This window comes from Ammospiza nelsoni, chromosome 9 (assembly GCF_027579445.1).
Source record: "Ammospiza nelsoni isolate bAmmNel1 chromosome 9, bAmmNel1.pri, whole genome shotgun sequence".
NCBI lineage: Eukaryota > Metazoa > Chordata > Aves > Passeriformes > Passerellidae > Ammospiza > Ammospiza nelsoni.
In genome coordinates this window covers 20,973,444-20,996,607 of record NC_080641.1, presented here as the reverse complement: position 1 = coordinate 20,996,607, position 23,164 = coordinate 20,973,444, and the positions used below count along the sequence as shown (strand labels likewise).

Below are 23,164 nucleotides of genomic sequence, written 5' to 3'. Positions count from 1 at the left end.
CTCCAATTCACAGCAGAAAAGCAGAGACACTGAGAATCGGGAAGACTGTGCCAAGGATGGGATTAATCCTTTTGCAACCAGTTTTGAAATATTTTGCAGCAGTTGTGCAAAACTTGGAACAGCTTTTCAGCAACTGTTTACATTCTGGGTGCAAGCACCCACACTACAGCTCCCTACAGCTACCAGAGCACTCCAGAGATCAGAAATTGTCCACAAAGTGAGCATTTAAGCAGCCTTGTGACCAAGCCCACAAGTATGAAGCTCACTCCACCATTCCATAGACTGCATTCCAGTTCTCAGCATGTACAACAGTACGTGCATGTCACATTGCAGTCATACCACAAGATGGTGTTTTTGGAAAACAGTTTATTTGGGAATTACACAATATTTTAAATTCTCCAAAATACATCTTACTAGATCCCTAGAAAAGAAATCTAAATAAGTACAACAGTATCAAATTAAATTTGTTGCAACAGATATTAAATATTTACTTCCACTAATATATACATACAAAATGCCACACAATCAGCTTGTTTACCCTTGGAATGTATGCTGCCTTCCAGCAGTTATGCGCCATCTCCATATCCTTCAGTTCCACAACACGAAGACCCAATATTAACACTTTGTACATCCTTTATTATAGGCAAAAATAAAGAGTTTGTTTTTGTTGGGGGTTTTTTGGGGGGGTTAACAGAAATTAACCCTCTGCAATCTCACAGCTGTGGTAGTTTGTCTACTGGGGTATCAAACTTGAAGTCTGCTGGGAAAAGATCTGGAGCTCGAGGATAGATCAGCCTGTATGACTGTCTAATCGTAACATCAGCCACACCAGCAATATCACCAATTTCTACAACAAAAAGCAGAGAAGTGGTTAGTTTTTACTTTTGCCATTTATATTCAAAAAACCAGCAAGCATAACTTATCAAGAGGCACTGGACACTTGCTTCACTTGCAACTCCCCCAAAAGCCTGGTAGAAATGTTGTTAACTGTAGTGACTAATATTTTGGATACTTAAGTCTGTCTTCTTATGTGCCACAGTTCACCTTAACCTATAAATTGTGGAATAACAAACTTCAAATTGGAAAAGGGTAAAAGTAATTAGAAACATGTATTACATATGACCACCAGTATTTTAACAAATCATCATCAACTTCTAGAACTTCATTTTTAAGCTTTGATTAAATATAAGCAAAAACAAGCAAAAAACTGAGCCACAGACAAAAACTGATACCTTCACTTAAGCATGAAATACATTTACCTTAAAATGCACCAAGAAATTAAGGCAGAGGCACACACCACTATCTAACAAGCTAAGGGAACACTTGTTTGAGATGCACAGAAACTTAAATTTATTCAAGAGTTAGTAAGAAAAAAAAGTCAGGAATTTAAACCTTGAACTGCATGAGAGCCTTCAGCACAGTCCAAAACCACTGGAGCAGTGTGGAGCTGTGGTGTCCATGGCAAGCAGCTGTATTTTAATTATCACTCTTAAGAGATACAATCTCACAACCAGCAAAGATGAAGGCACTGAACTTCCTGGGCTACAGATCACTCATAGGCCCAGGAAAGTGCCAACAGGATGGAAGCTCCAAGGACGTAAGCAGTTACAAATGCAGAACAAACCACAACCTGGCACATAAAGCTATTCTATATCCAAAAGGAATGCTCCATTAAGAAATTGCTACATTTTCAACATCTCTGATCTGGACTGGACAACTCAGAGGAGCACTTGAATCCATTTCTCACATCGAGTTCTACCCCCTGCAGCCTTAGTTGTTAGAACTTCTTTCCCCAGACATCACTGCCCTGTAGCCCCATTCCCTTGAGTCCCAGGGGCTGATCCATGCTGCTCTGCAGCTCAAGAGCCCTGAACTCCTTACTGGCTCCCCACAGGCCACCCTATCTGCCCCAGCTGGTCCACAGCAAACCTTGCCATCCCACACTTTCCATCTTTACCACAGGCTCACAGTAAGTCAAGGACCATGTACTAATGCAGGCGATTCCCTGGCTGCAAGAATGATTAAAGATTTGATGTAATCCAAAGCCCAAGTGCTCCCTGCAACTGCCATCAAGTTCCTGTTTGGAATATTTTAGAGCAGAAAAATGGACACAAAAATATATGTGAACTTCAATTATTATGCTCATGTGAATGCACTGGTCCATTGCATTCAAGGATCCAACTCCTAATACCAGAAGAAAATTAATTCAGTTTACACTGAGTGTAGCAAATTACTCCATGTTCATTCTGGGGACAGGGAGATCCTGGTTTGGTCCTTGCTGTATGCAGTTAGAATGAGCTTATCACCGTTTGCACAGACCTCATCCAAGTTTTACAGCAATGCTGAAGTTTCTTTCAGGAAAAAAGACATGGCAAACTAAAAACAAACCAAAAAAACACCAAAAAAAGTCAAGTTTTACCTTTTTGCGTCCTTTTCTCTGAAGAAGCCTGTGATGCCATGTAAATAGCTGCAGCTGCTACAGAGATAGGGCTTCTCCCAGGAACCAAATCTAATTCCACAGCTTTCCGGGCAATATGGGTTGCTGCCATTTGTACTTGTTTGGGAAGACCCAGGTTAGAACAGAATCGTGACATGAAGTCTCCAGTTGTAATCAAATCAACGCTGGTTTCCAGAGCTTTCAAAATAAGTTTAAAACACCGGCCTATTTCTTTCTTTGAAATCCTGGACACTGCACATATTTCTGAAAAAAAAAAAGTATAAATTAAATCTTAGGCTTCACAGCATTTGTTGCCCCCAAAATAATCAAACTTGATTCTCAATATATTAAGACCCACAAAGAAGGACAATGTCCTGAAGGTCACCATCACGAAATAAGCTCTGACCATTTGTGAAACTTCAGTCAGTGCACATTTATCACAAGACACTATTAATACAGCTCACTTAGTAAGGGAAATTTGGTACTGAATGCTAGAGAATTGTACCTCTGTTAGGGAAAAGTTGCACTATTCACTACAGAACTGCTGATTCAAATTCACTTAAATCAGTTACAACAGGCTCCACCATCCTCTGATCAAAGCAATGCCTTTTGTTTCACCAACACTCAAAATAACTTCCAAATGCTAAAACCCCCATGCCCTAGAGCCTACTCCACAAATACAACAAATTCTCACAGACCCTTCCACCCTCCCCTCAAAGGTGAGCTACAGCTGAGAACAACCAATTTGACAAAGTCCAGGAATAAGAAAACCAACCTCCTATAGTGACAGAAATGAAACTTTTCTTTCATAGAAAAATTGAATCTGTATCACTGAAAACTTACCTTTAAATGTTCTTGGAACGCCCTCTTGCCTACAGGCTATGTAGAGACAAGCGGAAGCAATAGCATCATTACTTCTCCCCTTCAGGCTCTTTTGCTCATACACTTGCTTGAATAAATTATTTGTTCGATCCTTCAACGCAAGAAGAAGAAATTTAATTAACTCTAGGCCATTTAATTAGCAGCAATATCAAAAATTCATGTGCTCATTATATTATGCTAACTAAGTCAATGCCAGAACAATTTAAGGAAAAGAGACATGAACTTACAACTATATTTCTAGGGAGGTTGATTCTGTCTGCCATGTTCGTAATTTCTTTAAAAGCATTCATCATAGCACGATCAGAGCTGCTCATAGTTCTGCGATTTTGGTACTTTGAATTCCCAAATTCATCAAAACTTGCTGCACCTGTGCCCTGAAAAGAAAAATTTGTATTATCAATAACACAAGTATCTAAGCAACTTCCTGCTCACTTCAAGAGCAAACATCTTCCAGCTTTATATATTTTAATTCAAGGCATCGGTTCCAACAGTTGTGCAAATAAACATCACTGAGAGTAACTCGTTCAACCAAGCATCATTCCACACAACAAGTTCTACACTTGGCACCAGTCTCAAATAATGAATTGCTTCCCAGAGACTACAGATTACACAGGGCTTTTTCTTCCCTTATGTAACAATAGTTACACAGCCAAAGAGAGAAAGAATATATAGCTAATGTGTGTATCTTGATACTCCTGTCACCAGTGGTGAGGTCCAGGATGACATTCTATGCAACCCTGGTGTGTCCTCTAGGCTGCATCTGTGGCAGACAGGTTGTAGGAGCCTCAGGGGGTAGCACAGTCAGGACGGACAGAGATGAGAGACCTCTGAAGCCAGGTTGTGGAACTTGCAGTTTATTGCAAAGGGCCTGGGTGCAGGGCCTTGCTGGGAGCTGCCAGCCACAGCTCGGAGCAGGCCCGAGAGAAGAGAGGGGTAGAGAGGATGAGAGGGTGAGAGAGTAAAAGGGGTAAGACAGCAAAAGGCAAGAGAGTCAAAGCATAAAAGAGTAAAAGAGGTAAGAGAGTGAAGTTCCCGTTACAGTACAATAAATCATCTTCTGTGTTGAATATTCTGATTCTCACTAACCAATCCAGTACAAGATACAAATCCTATAGCATTTCCATACAGCCTATAAGAATCACTACATTACCATATTGTGCTACATTTTAAACCCTAAAAACTACTCTTTAGACCCCTTCTGCCAAGCTGACAGGGTCTGCTCTGACCCTTGGACCTGTCTGCAGGCAGAGGGTCTTGTTTCATCAAAAGGGCATTACCTTCAGCGGCCACACCATTGTTTTCCCGTTGTTCAGTAACTAAGGGATTGCAAAGCTTGCTTTCATTTCAATCTTGCTTATAGTTTCTATATTCTCAAAATCCTTTGCCAGACAATTTATAAGGCTTTCCTGTTTCATCTTCCTCAACATTAGTGAGCCAGAAAAACATTTTTATGGTCAGCTGGAGACCAGTTGTTACAATGATAACCATCATAGAGAAGGCATGGGCAAAGAGAACACACAAACCAATGAGCCAGTCAAACCCAACCTGATACCGTGCCTGTTAGAGGCTGCAAGCCTGTATCAGAAAATGAAAATATCCATGTATTTTGACTTTATGGAAAAATCATTGGCCTTTTAAAAGAAAAGCTTGAGGTCTCCATAGAATTAAGAGCCTCACACTCAACCTGGCAACTTCAAAACAAGCTTCCAAGGTACCATTCTGCTTATACCTTACAACTTACAGAGCAAAATGCATACTTCTATTAAATATGCAAATATGCCCAAGCAAAAGGCTCTAAAATGTTCAAAGTTTTCAATTTGCCAGCAGTCCAAAACAAGTCTTAACCAAATGATGCCATGTCAGATTAGTGATAGCTGATAATGACATGTCCTGTAAGAGAAGAGCAATTTATAACATACATATGTTCACTGTCACAGCATGCATGGGGCCCCAAGTTCCTTCAAGTAGAAACCATTTCTTTATCATTCCATCATGTGTAGAAACATGAATTTCCTGAATCTGCAAGCATTCATTCCTTGCTGGTACCTTCAAACAATTTACCTGGGATGGAGCATCCAGCTTTCACTGCAGACAGATTTGGTCATTTAAACAAGCCACCAGAGACACCGACTACCGCACTGTCATTTTACCAAAACCAGTAAACACAAAGCAGGTCCTGATCTGTGGCTGACTGATAACCTGGCTAAGCACTTGCACACAGAGATCTCAAACTGAACACCCAGCAACAGATTGAGATGTCCAGGCTGTACAAAGTGGGGTAAAGACAGTGAACAAAGCATAGAACAATCCCTGGCATCACCTTTTTCTTCTCAGCTGCCCAGTTCCTTCCTTCCTGACCCACGTTCTTGGGAAGTGCCCTTCATTTTAACACAGGCTATAACTCTGTCATCTCTGAGGTGCACTTCTGCATTTAACAGATGTTTTCTGACAGTAATAACACTTGCTCTTGACCATTCACTTACACTGTTCCCCTTCCCATGCCCAAGGCCACCTCACTTCCAGCAGCCCCTTGCAGGGGATCCTCCCTGCTTAGACACCATCTGTGGTGCTCACACACCTTGACTCCCTGCAGTAGCTGAGGACTTTAGCACAGAACCCTCCTCAAAGTCTCCCTAGCTCCTTCAACAGGTCTTTACAACAGATTCCAGAACCATTCATGGCTTTTTTCCTACTATTCCAAACATCCTTTAATATAAGATAAGCACCCAGACATGATCCTGGCACCAACACAACAGAGGGCTGCTCCAAAGACAATCCTACTTCCTTGGCTGGATGAACACCTCCAACTATTCAAAGGTTCCCAGTAAGATGAAAAGGTAAACAAAGAGCAAGAGTAAAGTACAACAGACTTCAGGCCACAAAGAGAAATACTAGGCCTTCCATTCAAAAATTATGCCAAAACTTCCTCTGGCCCGAAGTATAGAGAAGTCTTAGGCCAAAAGGCTCCTTGCTGGCCATCAGTTATACCCCTGTTCCCTGCAGGGTGCTACATTTGTGTTTATCATGGCCTCCCAGACCAGGGCTATGCACACATGCTTACATGGAACTGTATGAGCTCAAACTCTTGTAGATGCCCGAAGAGTGAGCACAAACAACAGCAAGTCCCCAGGTCCTTGTCTAGTCAGGCTTTGTATCAGAGACTAATCTACCAGGAAATATTGCTCTGTCCTGGACCCAGCAAGGATTCCCCTTCACCAGAGCGATTTTCCTTGGTTCTCATTTGTTAATGAGAACAAAAAAAATTTTACAAAAACCAAACAAAGAACAACACACATCTATTAGGTGCTGTGGAGTGAAAGCAGAAAAAGATTTTACCCTGCTGATGTTTTACCCTCTTCAAGAGCCATGCCCAATATACAACTCACAACTATAAAAAGGGTGAAACTCTCTTCCACCTCAACTGCTTACATAAACCACAGAAATTCTCCCTGCAGGTGTTATTTAAATGCACCATTTACTTTCCTTCTGGAGCTTTGAGGGACAATACTTTATTGATTTCAGCCCTTGACAATCATGTTGACAATCATGTTAGGAGATCCTTTCCCTTCATGGAAAAAGACAGAAGCCACACAGTTTTAACTGAAATGAAGTTGACTTTATGAATCATGTGGTTTACTGTTGTGGCCTGAGTCGGGAGTTCTACCTGTCTGGCTTTCAAACAGAACAGAAATCTCAGGGATACAATCCTGAAAACACCCTTCAAGGTAACTGAAGTGAAAAAATGCAGTCAAGTAAACAGTGACAATCTCTGAAGGGGCTCAGTGGAGGTCAGGTTTACAGTGCTGGCATTCAAGAGCTTTGTACCCCAGTATTTCCCCAGAGCAGCACACAGTATGACCAGTATCACCCACACCACTGACTGGTGGTTAACCACAGCACCAAGGCATGCCCCGATCCAGCAGTCTTCTTGTCCAGTACAAACAGCTCACATGGATCAGTCTGATGGATCCTTTCCCCTTTTTCATCAGCCCCTGGTACCTTCTCACTGTTTATCAATATAGCACTTCCAGATTCAGGTCATGCAGTTTAACAAAAGCCAGCTTTCTTTAAAAGATATCTGATCAAAGGATAGAAATTCTATGCCAAAAGATTGCATTAGATCTTTGGTCAACCAATATAAATTCTCTTGGAGTTGCAGTTAATACAAAAAAAGGAATCAATTAACTAGCAAAGGTGACAAAAGACATTTTCCACAAGATAGGAAACAAAACTTGCAGTTTTTGCTTTTAGATTCATACAAGAGAGCTCCCTGTATCAAAGTGAAACTAAAAGATGCTTGTTTAGTTATTTTTCTTTAACTTTATGTTAGAATTTTAGAAATAACTACAACATTCTGGCAATCAAGTAACAATTAATGTGACACTTCACCGTGCCTCCAATCTGCATTGTAATCAGATCAACTGCAGCACACAGCATCTAATTTCAGAGTTACTGCTCTGTGCCAGTATCCTGAAGACCTGCCTGTGGAATTCAAACCACTTCCAGCACCACCAACTATGTTATTCACCCTCCTCTTCAGAGGCAAATTAATCTTTGTTCCAATGCAGGCTGCTGCTGCTGCCTCAGACACATGGGTTCCTCACACATTAAAACCAATTAGGAATTAATCCCTTTGCCCAGGCAGAGCAGCTAACATATACAGACCACACATCCCTGCAGGAAGGGGCCCCAGAGCAGCACCTCCTGCCTTCCCAGAGGAAAGAGACACAAACCACTCTGTGAAGGAGAACTGACCCTCTTCCTCTACTGTTACAAAGCAATACTGATATAACTGGCTGAGACTCCATCTCCATCTCTGTTCCCAGGAGTCTATAACAGATCTAACATGATGTGCCATGAGAATTATCAGCGTCCTTCTCTTTTGGATTTCCCACAACACAGGTTGTGTTTTAGGGGTTTTTCTGGTGAGAGTGTTTTTGTGAGGGTGGAGAAGGTCAGCTGTAAAGATTTTATTATCTGCAGTCCTACCTCAAGCAGAAAGAAATAGCCCTGGTCCAGTCCCATATGAAAGGTTAAAGCCATCTCTGGCACACAAACATGGGGTCTACTCCAGGCCCTTCTAAAACCTGCTGTTAACTGGGAAAATAATAATCTTACCCTGTTTCACTCTCTGGAATTCATATAGGTTGTTCTGCACTCTGTCAGATGCTACTTACCCTCTTCACAATTACACCAATTTCACCCTTGCTCAACCACTGTGTCTATCTAGTTAGTGTTCAACCACTGTGTCTATCCAGGTCAATCCACATCCCAACCTACTGCCAGCAGGCACTTCAGATGACTGCTTGAGAAATGTACCACTTCCTTGCTGCAAAATTCATGCCCTTTCTGCACTGATAGGAGATGTCTTCAGCATCTTCTGATAAAAGCCATTCACTTCCTTCCAAACAACTGAAAAAAAAGCAGTCTCTTATACAGAGCTCACATCAAGGAACTGACATGGCAGAGCTCCTGCTTACTAGCAAGACAAACACAGGAACTCCTGTGCAGAAAACATCCTGGTCAAAGGGACTCTCAATTTCCCATAGAAAATAATGCACCTCTTCAAATAAAGTATCCACAGTTGGACTGACTGCCCCCTCTACAATCCCAAACACAATCCAGGCAGCTCCAGCACTTTTTACTCAGTTCTCATAGGTTAAATCATGCCACACTAAAACTCTCATCTTGTTTTTATGGAATGGCACTCTTTGCTACAGCAAGTTTGCTCCTGCCTATTCTGGGATGTTCTGGTTTACAGCAAAACTTTCATTAGTCAAATGTCCAGCTCTTAAAGTTTTTTAGTTTTCATGGGCAAACTTTTCACACAAGTTCCTGTGTCTTTAATTCTCTCACTAAGGTTGCTATCCCTCTTTATTCCAAATTATGATCTGAACATTCAGAGGGAAGGGTGTTAACAGCACAAGCCATTGATCACCTGGACACAAAACCTGTGATAAAGCTGAAATGTCTTTTGTCTTTTCCAATGTCCAGATTCTAAAGGAGCTCAGGTCATTCTACTGACTGAATCAAGCTGAGCTCCCAGAAACAAACCTTGTATTTACACAGCTCAGAGTGAGAAACAATGTGAACCTGGAGCAAACAGTCCATTTCTCCATCTGTCTATAAAGGTATAGATCTTTATCACAGCTGACCAAATCAGCAACAGAAGTCCAAGCCCTCTGAACTACAATCTTTCTGATCCTACATAGGTGGTATTAGAATTCCAGTGACTTCTACAGCAGTGCTTCACAGAGCCCTTTAGCAAGGCCAATGTTTTAATGAAGCAGTGCAGAAATTTGTTTGTCTGAATGTACTCCAAAAGCCACCTATAACCATAAAATGTGATAGGCAGCAACTCTTAGAATTGTCCAAAACATAATAATCACCCCTTTTCATGAAACATTCAGGAAATCCACAAAAAGTTAATTTGGATCTTGCAGTAAAATATGAAAAAGAAAGTACAACAATTAAAACTTACCTGGGTTACTGCTTCATCAAAGGGAATGCATTTGTGTGACTAGTCCTGCTTGCTCTCAAGGAGAAACAGCAGGACATGACTGCACCACAAAATTTCAACCCAAGTATAGATGGGCTACTTTCCTTTGAGGCACTCACACCATGAAAGAATTCTACATTTAGTGCTTTAACATTAATTGAAAGAACATGTACAATGTGGTCTCCAGGTCTCCAATATGAATCTGATACAGACTTTACTACGAAAAAACAGCAGCATTAGCTGTTGAGATCTCAACATTAATTTCAGAACCACCTCAAATACACTTGCTAAGTCAAAGTATACTTCTTTTAAAATTGCAACATCAGCTTTCCTATTTATAGCAACATATCTAAGTATAGCAAGTAACTCCACAACACTGCAAACTTTTTGGTTTTTTTGCAAAGGTCGGCCCTTTCCTTCTATCCTCAGGAAAGGGTCACATTTCATAGACTGTTGAAACACGCAACTTCAGTTCAGGTGAAAATCTCTTCAAAAATACATGCTGTATAGTTTTTCTATGGACGTATCACCTGGTACTTGAAATAAAAACACTCAGTAAACTTTAGTATTTCCAGCGTTACCTTGCCAATCATTGTACTCAAGTCACCATCACTGAGCAAAGGATTCTGGGTGTCCCCAACTCGAGATGGGTCTTTGGTGGCTTTGTCATTGCTGAACGTTCTCCACTCCGAGCCCACGTCTATGACCCGGTCACCTGGGAACACAGGGCAACACAAAGTCTGCATTGACACAGTGCTTTAAAATATTGCATGAAACATTAAGGCAGGCATCTGAGCTCTGCACTCCAAGGAGGCAGTCGGCTGCCATTCCCAAACACAACAGTAACTGGCAGGACAACAAACAGGAATGCTCAGGATCTACAATGGAAAACAAATGCAACTAGAGCTGAACAGAAGACATAAATAACTAAAGAAATGCATCCTGAAACCAGGAACTGTCACCTTTATGGATTATCCATTAAGAACATCATGGCATTTCCAATACACAAAAGGAATCAAGATCTCAGTTTCAAGCTGAGGTCAGGATTGTTCTCAATGAGTCAGCTGCTGTAACTTAAGTTCATCGCACTTGCCATGTGTTAACAGTGCACACATGATTTACCTATCATGCACAATCCCATCAAGCTATAGTAAATTACTTCTCTTGAATAATTTCTAGCTCCTTTGTACCCTCAATTTTGTAACTCCTAACCCACCATTGATGACATTTTGCAGTTCAATTTTTGTTCTTGAAGACAGTTGTGACTCTGCTCAATTTCATGATGCTTGACAGTTTTACATAAAATATATATACTCAACTACTTAAACACAATCAACCCTGTTATAACTGGAAGATTTTCAGTACAGATTCAGAATAAACAGGAAAAGCACCACATTTTCTGAATGAAACAACTTTCCTTGCAGTCCTCTCTTAATTTCACATCCACCTAAACCTTTCCTACAGCAATGAGAGGAAACAGCAATGAGAATTATTTCTCAAAACTTACCAGTTTGAGAATTAATGCTCACATACTTTGTGATGCAGGCAAAAGCCCTACAGTAAACACAACAACAGGAACTTGGGGGGAAAAAAAGAAACACAGAAGAAAGCACAAACCCCAGCCCCAAATCCAGCAAAGTTCATTGTATTTAAAGATCTGATAAAAGCTGCATCACAAAGGTGTTGCCTCCAGAGCAATACTACAGAATTTTTAAGAACACATGCACAAAATAACACAAAAGGAACACTTCTCTCAGTGTTCTGCAGTAAAGCAGAATACAGCTCAGAAGAAACTTCAGAATAATTGGTACCCTTAGCTAAACCTGAGGGAAAATTCATCACCTTTATCAATGTTTAAGTTTGTTGTGAGAGAAATGCCTGCAAAAAAAAGTAGAACTGACTGCACAGTTTACAGTATGGAAGCCTTAGAATGAAATCACAGAGGCTGATTTTAACCTGGTGAAAACAGGCAGAAAAAAGCACTCTGCAAACAATACAAGATCTGAAGCTGGAGAAAATGCAGAAGGTGTGGACAGAGTGATGCAACTGCAGAATTCCCTGGGGGATACAAGGGGACTCTATTCTGACAGAATAACTCAATTTTTAACATAAAACTATGCAAGGAGGATGCCTGAAACTGAAAGCTGTGAATGAACCAAAAGAAGTTGCTACAACAAAAAAAAAAAAACAAACTTTAGGTTAAAGGTGTTCTCATCAATACCTGTCAGACTTGCTCATAAGTATGGCTCCACCTTTATTTACTGGTCTAATAAAAACCAAGAGGGAGAAGAAAAAAAATCAACCATGAAAAGCTACAAGGTTTATGGATAGAATGAATCTGTGCTGCCTTTTACTCCTTCTGCTATAAAGGTCAACCCCCACACCCTTGGCAAGCTTGAATTTGCAGACAGTGTGCTCCTCTGACTCCTGGACTCTGTAAATATTTGATTCAGTAATGCTCCTTCTATGGCCTAGCAGTAACTTTACTTTTAGACGAACCCCCAATACTGTTTACAGCATCTAAAAAAAGCAAAATGTACTTAAAATTCTGGCATGGTATAAATAGAACACTGAGTACAGAGCAATGATGTAATATTTTTCCACATAAGTGGGAATGACCTAAATGACTCACTCAGGGATCTGCCTCTTGTGAGTTATGAACCATTCCTGCTCTAACAAGAAAGTTCTACATCACTGCCTGCTCTGATAAACACATCACAAACAGAAGATTGAGACTACTATGTCAGAGTAAGAAAAGATTACGTAGAACAAATCACTGAATATAAAGCATTTGTGCAATTAGGATGCAGTATGCAAATATCTTCATTTTGCCAAGAAATCTGCTACTACAGAAAAGAAGTTTTTCTGTATACTGTCAGTGTCACAGAAAATATACAGAAATCCTAGACAGCACATTCCATCTTTCAAAAGGCTTCTATAAAAGTGTGACACAAGCTAGAAGCATTAATGAAAAATCAAACAAATAAGCCCACAGGTTTCCACAGATGAAAAACATATTCAGCTACAAGCATGATTAGCTGGATCATCCCATTCAACAAGAAACTAAAACAAGAAACAAAATGCAGCATTTATTATCTTTAGTTCTTCAATACATAAAAACCACTTTGGATCTGTGATATTACTACAGGTGCAATTAAGCCCCACCCTAAGTGGTCAAAGCAAAACTTTAAAATACTAAATTTAGTCTTACAAAAAGACTAAATTTAGTACTGAGTTAAGATTTTTTACTGACTAAATTAGACTGAGTTAAGATTTCAAGCTCTAAACTCAATTTGCTAGGTCATGCCCTACTGACTGACTTTCCCAAGCTGGAATATGGATCCAACAGTCCAACATGAGAGTAAAAAAGCTCCCAGTAAGTACACTATACAGTTGTCTCTGCTTGCTCACTTATTCTTATATTGGTTTGGGCAATCTTATATTGGTTTGGGCAACCCTCTAAAACTGCAATAAAGATGGGAGTGGCCACATATTCCTTGGCTACTCCCTTTCTAAGCAGTCAGTTTGAACAAAAGGGCTTCACTGGATACAGTCACATTAGATACTCCTTTATTTGATTTTCCTCTAACAGAGTTCACCTCCTCAGCTTCCTCCTCTGAAATACATACAAAAACAACAGTTTACAGGACCAAATCCTTGTGAAATGCATCTCCAGGCTGATATCTCAAAGCATCTTTCTGAACAGACTAATTTTTCTCCATTTCTTTTCCTAAACTACTCTTCCAGGATTCAGTGTCTCTTTAAAATACAATCTAACAGACTAACACACAGGCTCCAGTGCAAACACACACTGACAACTCCCCTGGTTGGTGACCAAATTCAGGTTACTCATCATCTGAAAAGCTCATTTAATAAAATGCAGAAGTGCTACTCAGAACAGAAAACCTCAGGCCAAGGTTACTTGTCTTCACAACTGACACATGCAAAGAACATGTGCTACATAAATGCAAAACCAAACTCAGGTCAGACCCAAAAATTAAAACAGACTTTTGAGTAGTTTTTAAAACTTAGTTTGAAATATCTATGCATCAAACTTGCAGTAAATCATAAGACACATGTATTTTCTTCTCCTTCTGCATTTTGCATTATCTGTTATAAGAAGACAAGATAGCTTAAAACTGAAGATATCTAACCAAAACTAGAAATATGATGACATTCATGAGCTATGTAATCTTCCATATCCAGTCTTGAAACACTGCTGAGAAGGCATGTTCTTAAGTTCTTTTCAGAGGAGCTCTAATGTTAGCTGCACATTGCATTAAGTTCCGCATATTGTTAACTAATATTTTAATTTTACCATAAATACAGTATTAAAAGTTAATTTGCACTCTGAAGATCCAAAATACCTACTGATAACAGAGAATGTTTCATTCTCACAGTTAGTTAGGGAATCTGCTGCCATCTAGTGAGCACATATATTATACTTTTAATTAAAAGCATTTTACAATGCCAAATTTAAATATAAATATGTGTGTACAGATATATAGGATTACACTTAAGTTTCAGTCAGCTCTTTATTAAGTAGAGTAAAGAGGTGCTGTGACAAACTACAGTGAAAAAACTAAGGAGTAGGCTACAGGCTGGGGAGAATGAAGAAGACATGAAACTGCACAGAGCCAGGCTGAACAATCAGATCAAGCTTCAGCTCTCAAGACTCACCTAACTCCTAAATCACTTTTGCAACCTTCTTCTGGACTTGCTCCAGCAAGTCTCTCTCTTCCTAGTACACAGAAGGCCAGAGCTAGGCATAATACTCCAGGTGTATCTACTCCATATTCTATTTATTAGCTTACATATTGCCCCATATGGGAACACATGACGTTTTTTCCATTTTTCAGCCTTAGAACTTCTATTAAGGACCAGATGTATTAAATGCTCCACAGAATAAACTCATGGAGAGGGGAAAAATAAATAAACATATAATTTTACAGTCACCACTATTTCTAGCCCTTAGTAAGGCATTTGTATTCTTTGTAAAAGTTATCTTATTTTCAATGAATTGTCACCACCACAAATTTATCATCCCAACCAGCAACACCAGTCTATTCACAAGTCAGTTAAAATAACTAAAGCAGGCTTTATGATGGCTAAACAAAACATAAAACCCCCACAAGCAAACAAACAAAAAAGCCACAGATGATTTTAACTAGTTGCCAGACATCAACAGCATCACACCAGTACCAAAAGGCAACTATGGATTGAAACAGACAGTACAGCACCGCAGGCAAATGACTGCTACAAGAACAAAGGCTTAGCAGCTCCTGCATATCAAAATGATGACAAATCTAAAAGGACTTACAGGCTTCCAAAGCCATCAGCTTGCATAATAATTTTGGAAGAAGCAAATGAAATTAGAAATGTTAAATGATGAGATGGACAAGTCTGGTCAACTGAAGTTACACCTCCCCAGGACTTGAGACCTTTAAAAGAGTAAAGGCTCAAATATTTGTGTGAAGGATGCTCCAAACTACAGAATCTCAATTGAAAATGTTGTGCCTGATCTACCCTACATCACAATATATGAGACTCTTTCCATCAGAGTTCAGACTGTTTCCAGCCCTTATTTGCCTAATTACCTTGTCAGCCTGGCAAGGAAGCAAGTTAAGAAGCACTCCCTAAATAGGAGGATTCAAAATGTTACTGTTACTTACTAGAAAAACCTAGTACTTCACCTAATGGAAGTAGCAGTGGCCCTCAAATACCTTAGGTCTGTAGCCAAAAACCCACTAACTAGAAAGTTTCCTGCACCCTCCAGGAAATCTCATGCTAAGAGCAGTGCTTATTACAAAGCCTGACAAAAGATGCTGACTCTTAACATCTAAAGTCTGTTCCCACTCTTACGAGCATCACTGCCAAACACTTAGAAGCATCACCCTTTGCCTTTAAAGCTGAAAAGGGTTGGAATTAAAACAGACTATTTGAAATGCTGGCTGAGAAAGGCAAGCAGGTCACTTTCTTCTTATTATAAATTTCCTGTATTAAGTACCTGAGAATGCTCACGCAAGAGTCAACTATTCAGAATGTCTTTAAGGATCAGTATCCTTTATAATTAGCTTTCCTCTAAATGCATAGAGTCTTTTTCCAAGGGCCAACTTTTGTCACACACTTTTTAGTAGTCTAGACACCAAACATGTAAAGGCTGCTAATTCACATCCATATGTAAAGATTTTTGCCGACTTTTAAAGCAATACTTTGAATCAAGAATTAACATTTTAAAGATTAACAATACTTGCAGAAAGGAGTAAACCTGGACATACAGCCAAATTTTAACAGATTTTTCCCCTATGGATGTAACTGCCCTCTACTGGATGCAAGTCAGAAGTACTTAAGCACCTTCCCCACCTACTGGATACTACAAACAGCTGAAAAGAAATAAAATATTTCTTTGGTTTTCAGAAAAAAACAAGCAGCTACACAGAAGCAAGCAATCTTATCCCTAATGACAGATATCCTGAGTAATGAACTGGCCAGTTGAGAGGCAATTGTGAAACTCCTTCCTACTTATTTTACTGCTAAAAAAAAAAGCACCTGTAGTTTAGTCAAATCTTACCTCTTTTTCATGGACCAATCTGAATTTACAATGCACCATTTTGATCTCAAATATGTCAGAAGTATCAGCCAAACAAATCCTCAGACAGATCTTTGTAACAGCCTTAGTGCAGACCACAGACTATTGACTAATTTTTCCCTAAAATTCTTCAACTGAACACCCAAGTACACACAGAACATGGCAGAAATGTCTGAATATTGGTCATAATTGATTCAAAGCTTTAATGAGTTGATATGTGTCCAAGGATCCTCATCAGCTGGAGACAGACTTCTGCTTTTTTACCAAAGAAGGCTCCCTAAAGCAGATCCACACAAGAGCACTGTTCCTTTCAGCCATACCTGCCCAGTGAAGCAGACAGAGCTAACCAGTTTGAGAAAATCACTTACTACACACTGAAAATAAATTCCTCACTGCTTAACTCCTGCACACAACATTTAATGAAGCTATCTATGTAGATATTTAAGGAATGTCTTCAAAAGGTGTTCCTAACCTGAGGTATTCCTTATACCTGAGATACTACACAGCAGTACATGCCACCAGACTTGTTCTTATCCTCGTCTGAAATTCACATCACCACCTTGCTACACCAAGAAAATTCAGTGCTTTGTCTTCCACTTTCACTCTGCTTTCTTCAGCCCCTTCTGGCATACGAGCTGATTCCCAGCCTTTTTTACTGCCTATAAGGTAGTAAGCAAAATAGCTGCCTGTCAAGAAAGAGGATTTACTAGCCTTCTGTTCTTGAACAACACCCTTTTCCCCCACCAACACTGTCTGCAGAATGAGATATGATGAATGCTTTAAATGAACACAGAACTAAGCCCTGAGAACTCTGTCCATGAACTCTCAGTGTAGCACATAGCTTAGAATGACTGGAGAAAGGCAGGGATAATAAAACACTATTCTTGTCACAGCAAAGAGACCTGAACAGAGTTGTTAAGTCTCAAATGAATGTCAATCCACACTAATATCAAAATTTCATGGATGATTATAATTTAGGTCTCCAAGCACCTTTCAAGTAAAAAGCAATTAGCAGAAGGAAAAGTTAACAAGTTGGAAATAATTACCATGAAAAGACAGAACACAAACTAATCCACAAAAAGTAATAATGAAAAGGCAGATGAGAGGTTTTAGGAGAATGAAGCAGTATTTTGAAACAATAATACTCTCAACACCAGCTTCAGTCATAATGACATTACAAGATCAAATTATTTTAATACTGCAGAGTAAAACACCAGTTTATTCAGAACACATGGAAAATACTGTGTAAAAAAACACAGCATACTAGATTTAACTTAAATTATTGAACCTGTAAGTAGAAAACAACTCTGAAAAAAAACTTCTCAAAAATCCCTTTAAAAAGTAGTACTTGCAACATACAGGTGTGCCTAAAATACAGAATTCACTTGATAAAGAGATCAGCTTCTCTGTGTCCTGGCCTCCTGCTCCCCCAAAATTTTCTACTGCTTTACCCTTTCAACTGCCAAATGCAAGATAATAATACTGATTTCATCTCCTATTCCCAGAAAATTGATTACAAACCTGAAAACTATCTGTGCACCAGCTATTTTATCCTACAACACAGTTCTACATATAATAGTTTTACACTCTTTCCATAAATAAGCAACTTCAGTACTTTACCATAGCAAGCAAGAAAAACATCAAATGCAAATACTGTTAGTTAAGTCAATGACTATTAGCTCTGTCTACAGCTAAACTGCACACACACTAAAAAAAAAAAAAAAAGGAAAAAAAAATCAGTGAACTCACACCAGTATGTACTTTACAGCAGTACAGTAAGAGCACAAACTCAGCATTTACCATTTATACCAGCAGTGCCCTGCAGACACTAAAAACAATATTTTTAAATAAATCTGTAGCACTTCTTCAGCTACAAGATATATTGATTTTATTGATTTCTGCACAGGGAGGATTAACTGTTCTAAATGATCCCCTCCGCTGAAAGATCCCAGTAACTTTTAGTCCATGCCAAAATATATTTTCAGTGGGCTCTGCTCACATGTGATCACAATGCATGCAAGCCCTGAAACAAAACTTCCCTAAGTAAAAACAGGAAACAAAATCTTGAGTCTCTTAAGGGGAACATGTCTCATGGAATCTGCTACAAATACAGGAAAGTTGTACTTGGAACACATGAAAGCTAAATTTTGTCTTCACTCCTTTAATCTCTACTTCACAAGCATCTCCAGAAAACAGGCACCAAGGATTGGATCTGGTTTACACCCTCTCTAAATTTCTTATCAGACCAGGTGAGAAAATATTTAATGCTCTCACTTCTCTTTGATTACTTATTGTCACCCTATTTAATTGGTTTTCTAAATTACCTGCTGGATAGCCTAGCTAAGGAATTGGACACATAGAGGCAAGCTAAATAGCTGAAGGAATGCAACACAGAATGAGAACAATCAGCACAATGCTGTTAAAGCCTTCTGGGGAGAAATCCACAGAATGCTTACCTAAAAAACAGTTTTTATCCTACCAGTAATGTTGGAGGTAAACTGCACTAAGACAATTACAAACACATTAAAAACTCAATTCAGAAACAGCTTCTATTAATATTCTAATGATCCTGCTCATTGAAACTGCTAACATTTTGAACTAAAGAATGTACCAATGCCATTACTTCAGAAAAAACAGAGGATAAACTCTTCAGGCAAGAATTCCTTGTGACTAGGTAACAGAAGGTACATGAAGTGACACTTGTGACAAATTCCAAGTTCCAAAAAATTACATTTATGAAGAAAAAGCTTTTCCTCTTCTCCCAATACCAGAACTATCTTAAAAGTTATGAACTGATCAAGATAGGCTTTTCTAAACTTTTGCTCAATCTCTGTGACAGCCACACAAAGAGCTGAACATGCACCAAAGTATTTTTAAGCAGTAACTTAAAAGCTTACTATCATATTTGAGTAGGAAGTACTGCTGTGGATATTTGAATTTTTAAACAGAAAATTTATTCTGATTAATTGACCTTTATGCAATTTAAACCCCTTCTTTTTAACAAAGCAGTTATAATCCTTCCTTTAGAGGTTTCAAATGGTTTCATGATTTTAAAGGAAACTGGTACTCAAGTTTAAATGTTTTAACATTTACTTTAACAATTTATGTGGAAGCTTGCTTTTGCATAAAAAGACATATTTTAGTTGCTTGGCTGAATTAGTACTACCTTCACCACAAATTCCTTAGCTTTCAGCTTTTAATAACATTTTTAAATTCAGCAAGGCAAAACAAAACCACCACTGTCTAGGAAAGATAGATATAAACAATTTGAAATATTTAGCATCACTGAATGAATCACACAAACATGTACCCTCAAGGAGGATTTTTTCACATAAGGGCCAAAAACAAATTAGCGGAAATCAATGAAGTTTAAAGGATTATCATAATACAAGCGTGGAAAGTTTGCCATGATAAAAGGAATAACGACAGTAAGGTGCATGTAAGATGTTTATCCTAGAAAAGGTAAATAAAAATGTATATGCAGCAACTTCCTCTTTCTCACTCAAACAAAAGACAAAGCCTAACAGGCCTTTCTTTTAAAATATTCCATTATACTTAGAAATACAGTTTAGTCTGTGGAGTTGCTGCTACAGAAACCAAGTAAAAGAGCTTCACAAAATTCCAGTGGAAAAATTTAGGATAGTCTTAAAAGCCTTGGGAGAAGTGATTAACAAACACACAGGCTAGCAACCATATAAATATAAATCTTTCAGGGCAGAAGATAACATCTAGCCTCTGGGAAACTGAGGTTGGTTGGGGCTTGGTTTTGTGTTGTGTTGGGTTTTTTTTCTTATAAGCAAGTTATTTCACAGAGAGTTTCTATAAAATCTCTTATACTTTCCTGAATGAAAGAAGAGTCATGAATAAAAACAGAATACAGGACTGGACAGCACAACACTCCAATTCATATTACAGCACATTTTAAATTTTCAGTATTTAAAGAGAGTTTGATTATTTTTGTAGTGCATGAAGTTACCAGAACACAGGCTACTCAGAGCAGTAAGCTTTTAGCAACAGACAATCACAAAAAAAACTAAGCCCCACACAAAAATCAAAACAAACAAACACACACCCCATCAAATTTACCACCCACACTTCGGCATCAAGAGAGCACAAACCTACCCACACCATTTAGGTTACATGGCAATTTATAAAAATATGAAGAACTACTTACCTACTACTAGCCCACACTCAGAACAAATCATATCACCAGCTCTGTAATCCTCCACTAAAATGGAATCTGGATGATTTGGGCAAGTCACCCTTGGAAGCACATCCAAACTAAAAAAAAAAAGGCAAAAAAGTTCCTTGATGATAAGAACACTTCAGTAATACAGCACTTAATGTTTTAAATTATAGAATATTAACCTGATTATCTGAGCTGCACTTTTTATATGAATGCTGCAACTACATTTGATAATCAAGACTTCACCTAAATTCCAATTTTCTTGTAATGTATCTTGTACCAAAATCACTTCAAATCAAACATTAAAAACCTACATAAGAGACTTGATTAAAGGCAGTGTAACTCAAACTACTGCTAAATGAAGTTTCCTAAGAAGTTAGTGGTGATTTCTTCATTCCAAATGAGCCTTTTCACTCCTACTCAGAACAGTATTATTTACCAGGTCCTTAACTCAGAAAGTTACACATACAACATGTATGCTTGGAAAATTCCTAATTCAGACACTGATTTATTTTAAAGTATTTGAAGAATAAATTCCATTTTAAATTAAGCAATGCATAGTGAAATCTTAACAAAAAATAATCAGCTCCTAAGGCAATTACATGACAAGAAGTTCTGAAAACAGGGATCTCTTTCACACTCATGGATCTTCAGGAATTACAACCTCCCATAAAGCATTAGCATTATTTAATAAACAGCTTTTAGTTACTGACTAAAGTAACAACCAATTGCTTCTAACCAAATGTTTTAAAAGTAAATACTCCGTATTAACAATATGTTACATAATACTACTAGAATTATTTCAAAATGGGAGTAAAAATTGTTTACAATTGGGATCCATATATTCCACAAAGCCATTTTGCTAAAGTTTAAAAGCACAAGAAATTGATCTCAAAAAATTTATCATAACTACTACTTCTATTTGAATAAGCCAAAAAAACAATTTGTAATCCATTCAATTGTAAAAATTTTTCCAATAGAATTACTCTGAGTTACCCCATTTTCCACAATTCTTTCTGCCATTAATTCAGCCTAACCTACAGACCCCATCTTAATTTTCATTTTTTAGATATTTCCAATGAGTCTAGAACACAAAAAATCAGAACATTTTAATCCACTGACACTTCACAAAAATGTCTGCAACCTGAAACTAAAACTGAAAATCAACATAACTATTAATATTAAAACCTCCAGACAGCATGTCAACACAAGATGTTCAGATGTAAATTATGTTCAAAAGAGTACATGAAAGCTCTTCAGACTACCTTCCTTCTATTCCCAGCCACAAGTTTCATATGACAACACTGTTGACAAAGCATTCACAATCATCTGACATTTGGCATTACATAAAAGGCAGTGACACACCAAGCAAAAGTAAAAAAAATGCAGATGTCTCAAAGAATACCAACCCATGTTTTGTTTCAAACTTTACCTTCATAAAACATTGCAAAAATTTGTCTTCCCATCCCAATTTAACTCGGTTTATCTACCGACACATATACGCTGTACTCCTTACAATGGATTCAACTGACTAAGCCACCTACACCCAAGGAAAATGCATGGCACGTGTGTAAAGGCCCATCCCAGCAAATAACTGCCGGCTTGCAGCAAGACTACTCGGAAGCGCTTCCTAGATCCCAGGACAGGTTTAGCAGGCGTTACAGAGTCACTCCGGTCTGCTCCGCGGGCTTTCAGATTAGAAAGAAAAACTCGGAGTGTCTCCAGGAGGAAGGAATTCAGAACCCGAAACCCGTCTGGTCGCTGACTAGCGCCGGTCCGGATTTAGGGTGGGAGCCTGAGAGCAGTTTGCAGGCCCCGATAAGGGGGAGCCAGGCCAGGGAGCTGCACTCGGCTCAAGGCAGCGCTGAGCACGGGGGACTCGGGGGCCGCAGCTGCCGGTGCCCGGCCGGGGGACACGGTGGGACGGGCTCGGTGCCACCTGAGGCCCGCCCGGCCCGGCCCCAGCCGCGCTCGGGGGACAAACCAGGCCGAGCCGCCGTTCGCTCCGAGCTTGGCTGACGAGGAGCTCCGCACGCAGGACATCAATCCCCCAAAACCCCCGGCGTCTCCTCGGAGCGCTGCCCAGCAATAGCGACACGAAGACGCAGAGGCGGCGAGCTCGGCCCCTTAGAGGCCGCTCAGCCGGGGGCCGCCCGGCGCGGCCCGCACAAACAGGAGCCCTGAGGCCCGCCCGCCCGCCGCTCTAAGGAACGGCCCCGACAATCAGGACACCGGAGAGGGGCCGGTGCGCCGTGCACCGCGAGAGCCGTGCTAAAACGGCAGCACCGGGGCCGGGCAAGGGCGGCGATGGCCGCCGCTCAGTCCCCAGCCGGTAGCGGGGGCGACGCAACCATCCTCTGCCCGTGCCGCGGACGGGAGCGATATCGGAGCCGGAGCCGCTCCCGCTCGTCCCCCCGCGCCCAGCCCGCCCCCGTACCGGCTGGTGGACGCCATGTCGGCGGTGCCGCAGCAGGGCCGGATAGCGCGCGGCCCAGCGGCCCCTGCAATTAAATCCCGAGAGCGGCGGGCGGGGCCGCCGAGCGCTCCTACGGGTGCCGCGAAGGGGCGGGC

The 23,164-nt window shown here is 39.9% G+C and overlaps 1 protein-coding gene across 2 annotated transcripts; it reads right to left on the bottom strand.

Annotated features, from left to right (window-relative positions):
- Positions 1 to 346: 346 nt before the first annotated feature.
- On the bottom strand, positions 347 to 23,104 carry GTF2B (general transcription factor IIB). 2 transcript variants are annotated; one of them, XM_059478201.1, is made up of 7 exons: positions 23,031 to 23,104; positions 20,582 to 20,688; positions 10,400 to 10,533; positions 3,547 to 3,693; positions 3,281 to 3,410; positions 2,420 to 2,701; positions 347 to 847 (listed from the first exon to the last, which is right to left on the bottom strand). In XM_059478201.1, the coding sequence occupies exons 1-7, from the start codon at positions 23,045 to 23,047 to the stop codon at positions 714 to 716; spliced, it is 951 nt and encodes a 316-aa protein (XP_059334184.1). In that variant the 5' UTR covers positions 23,048 to 23,104; the 3' UTR covers positions 347 to 713. The 2 variants fall into 2 exon arrangements, with proteins under 2 accessions (XP_059334184.1, XP_059334185.1); XM_059478202.1 differs by lacking the exon at positions 23,031 to 23,104 and adding an exon at positions 22,026 to 22,150.
- Positions 23,105 to 23,164: the final 60 nt, after the last annotated feature.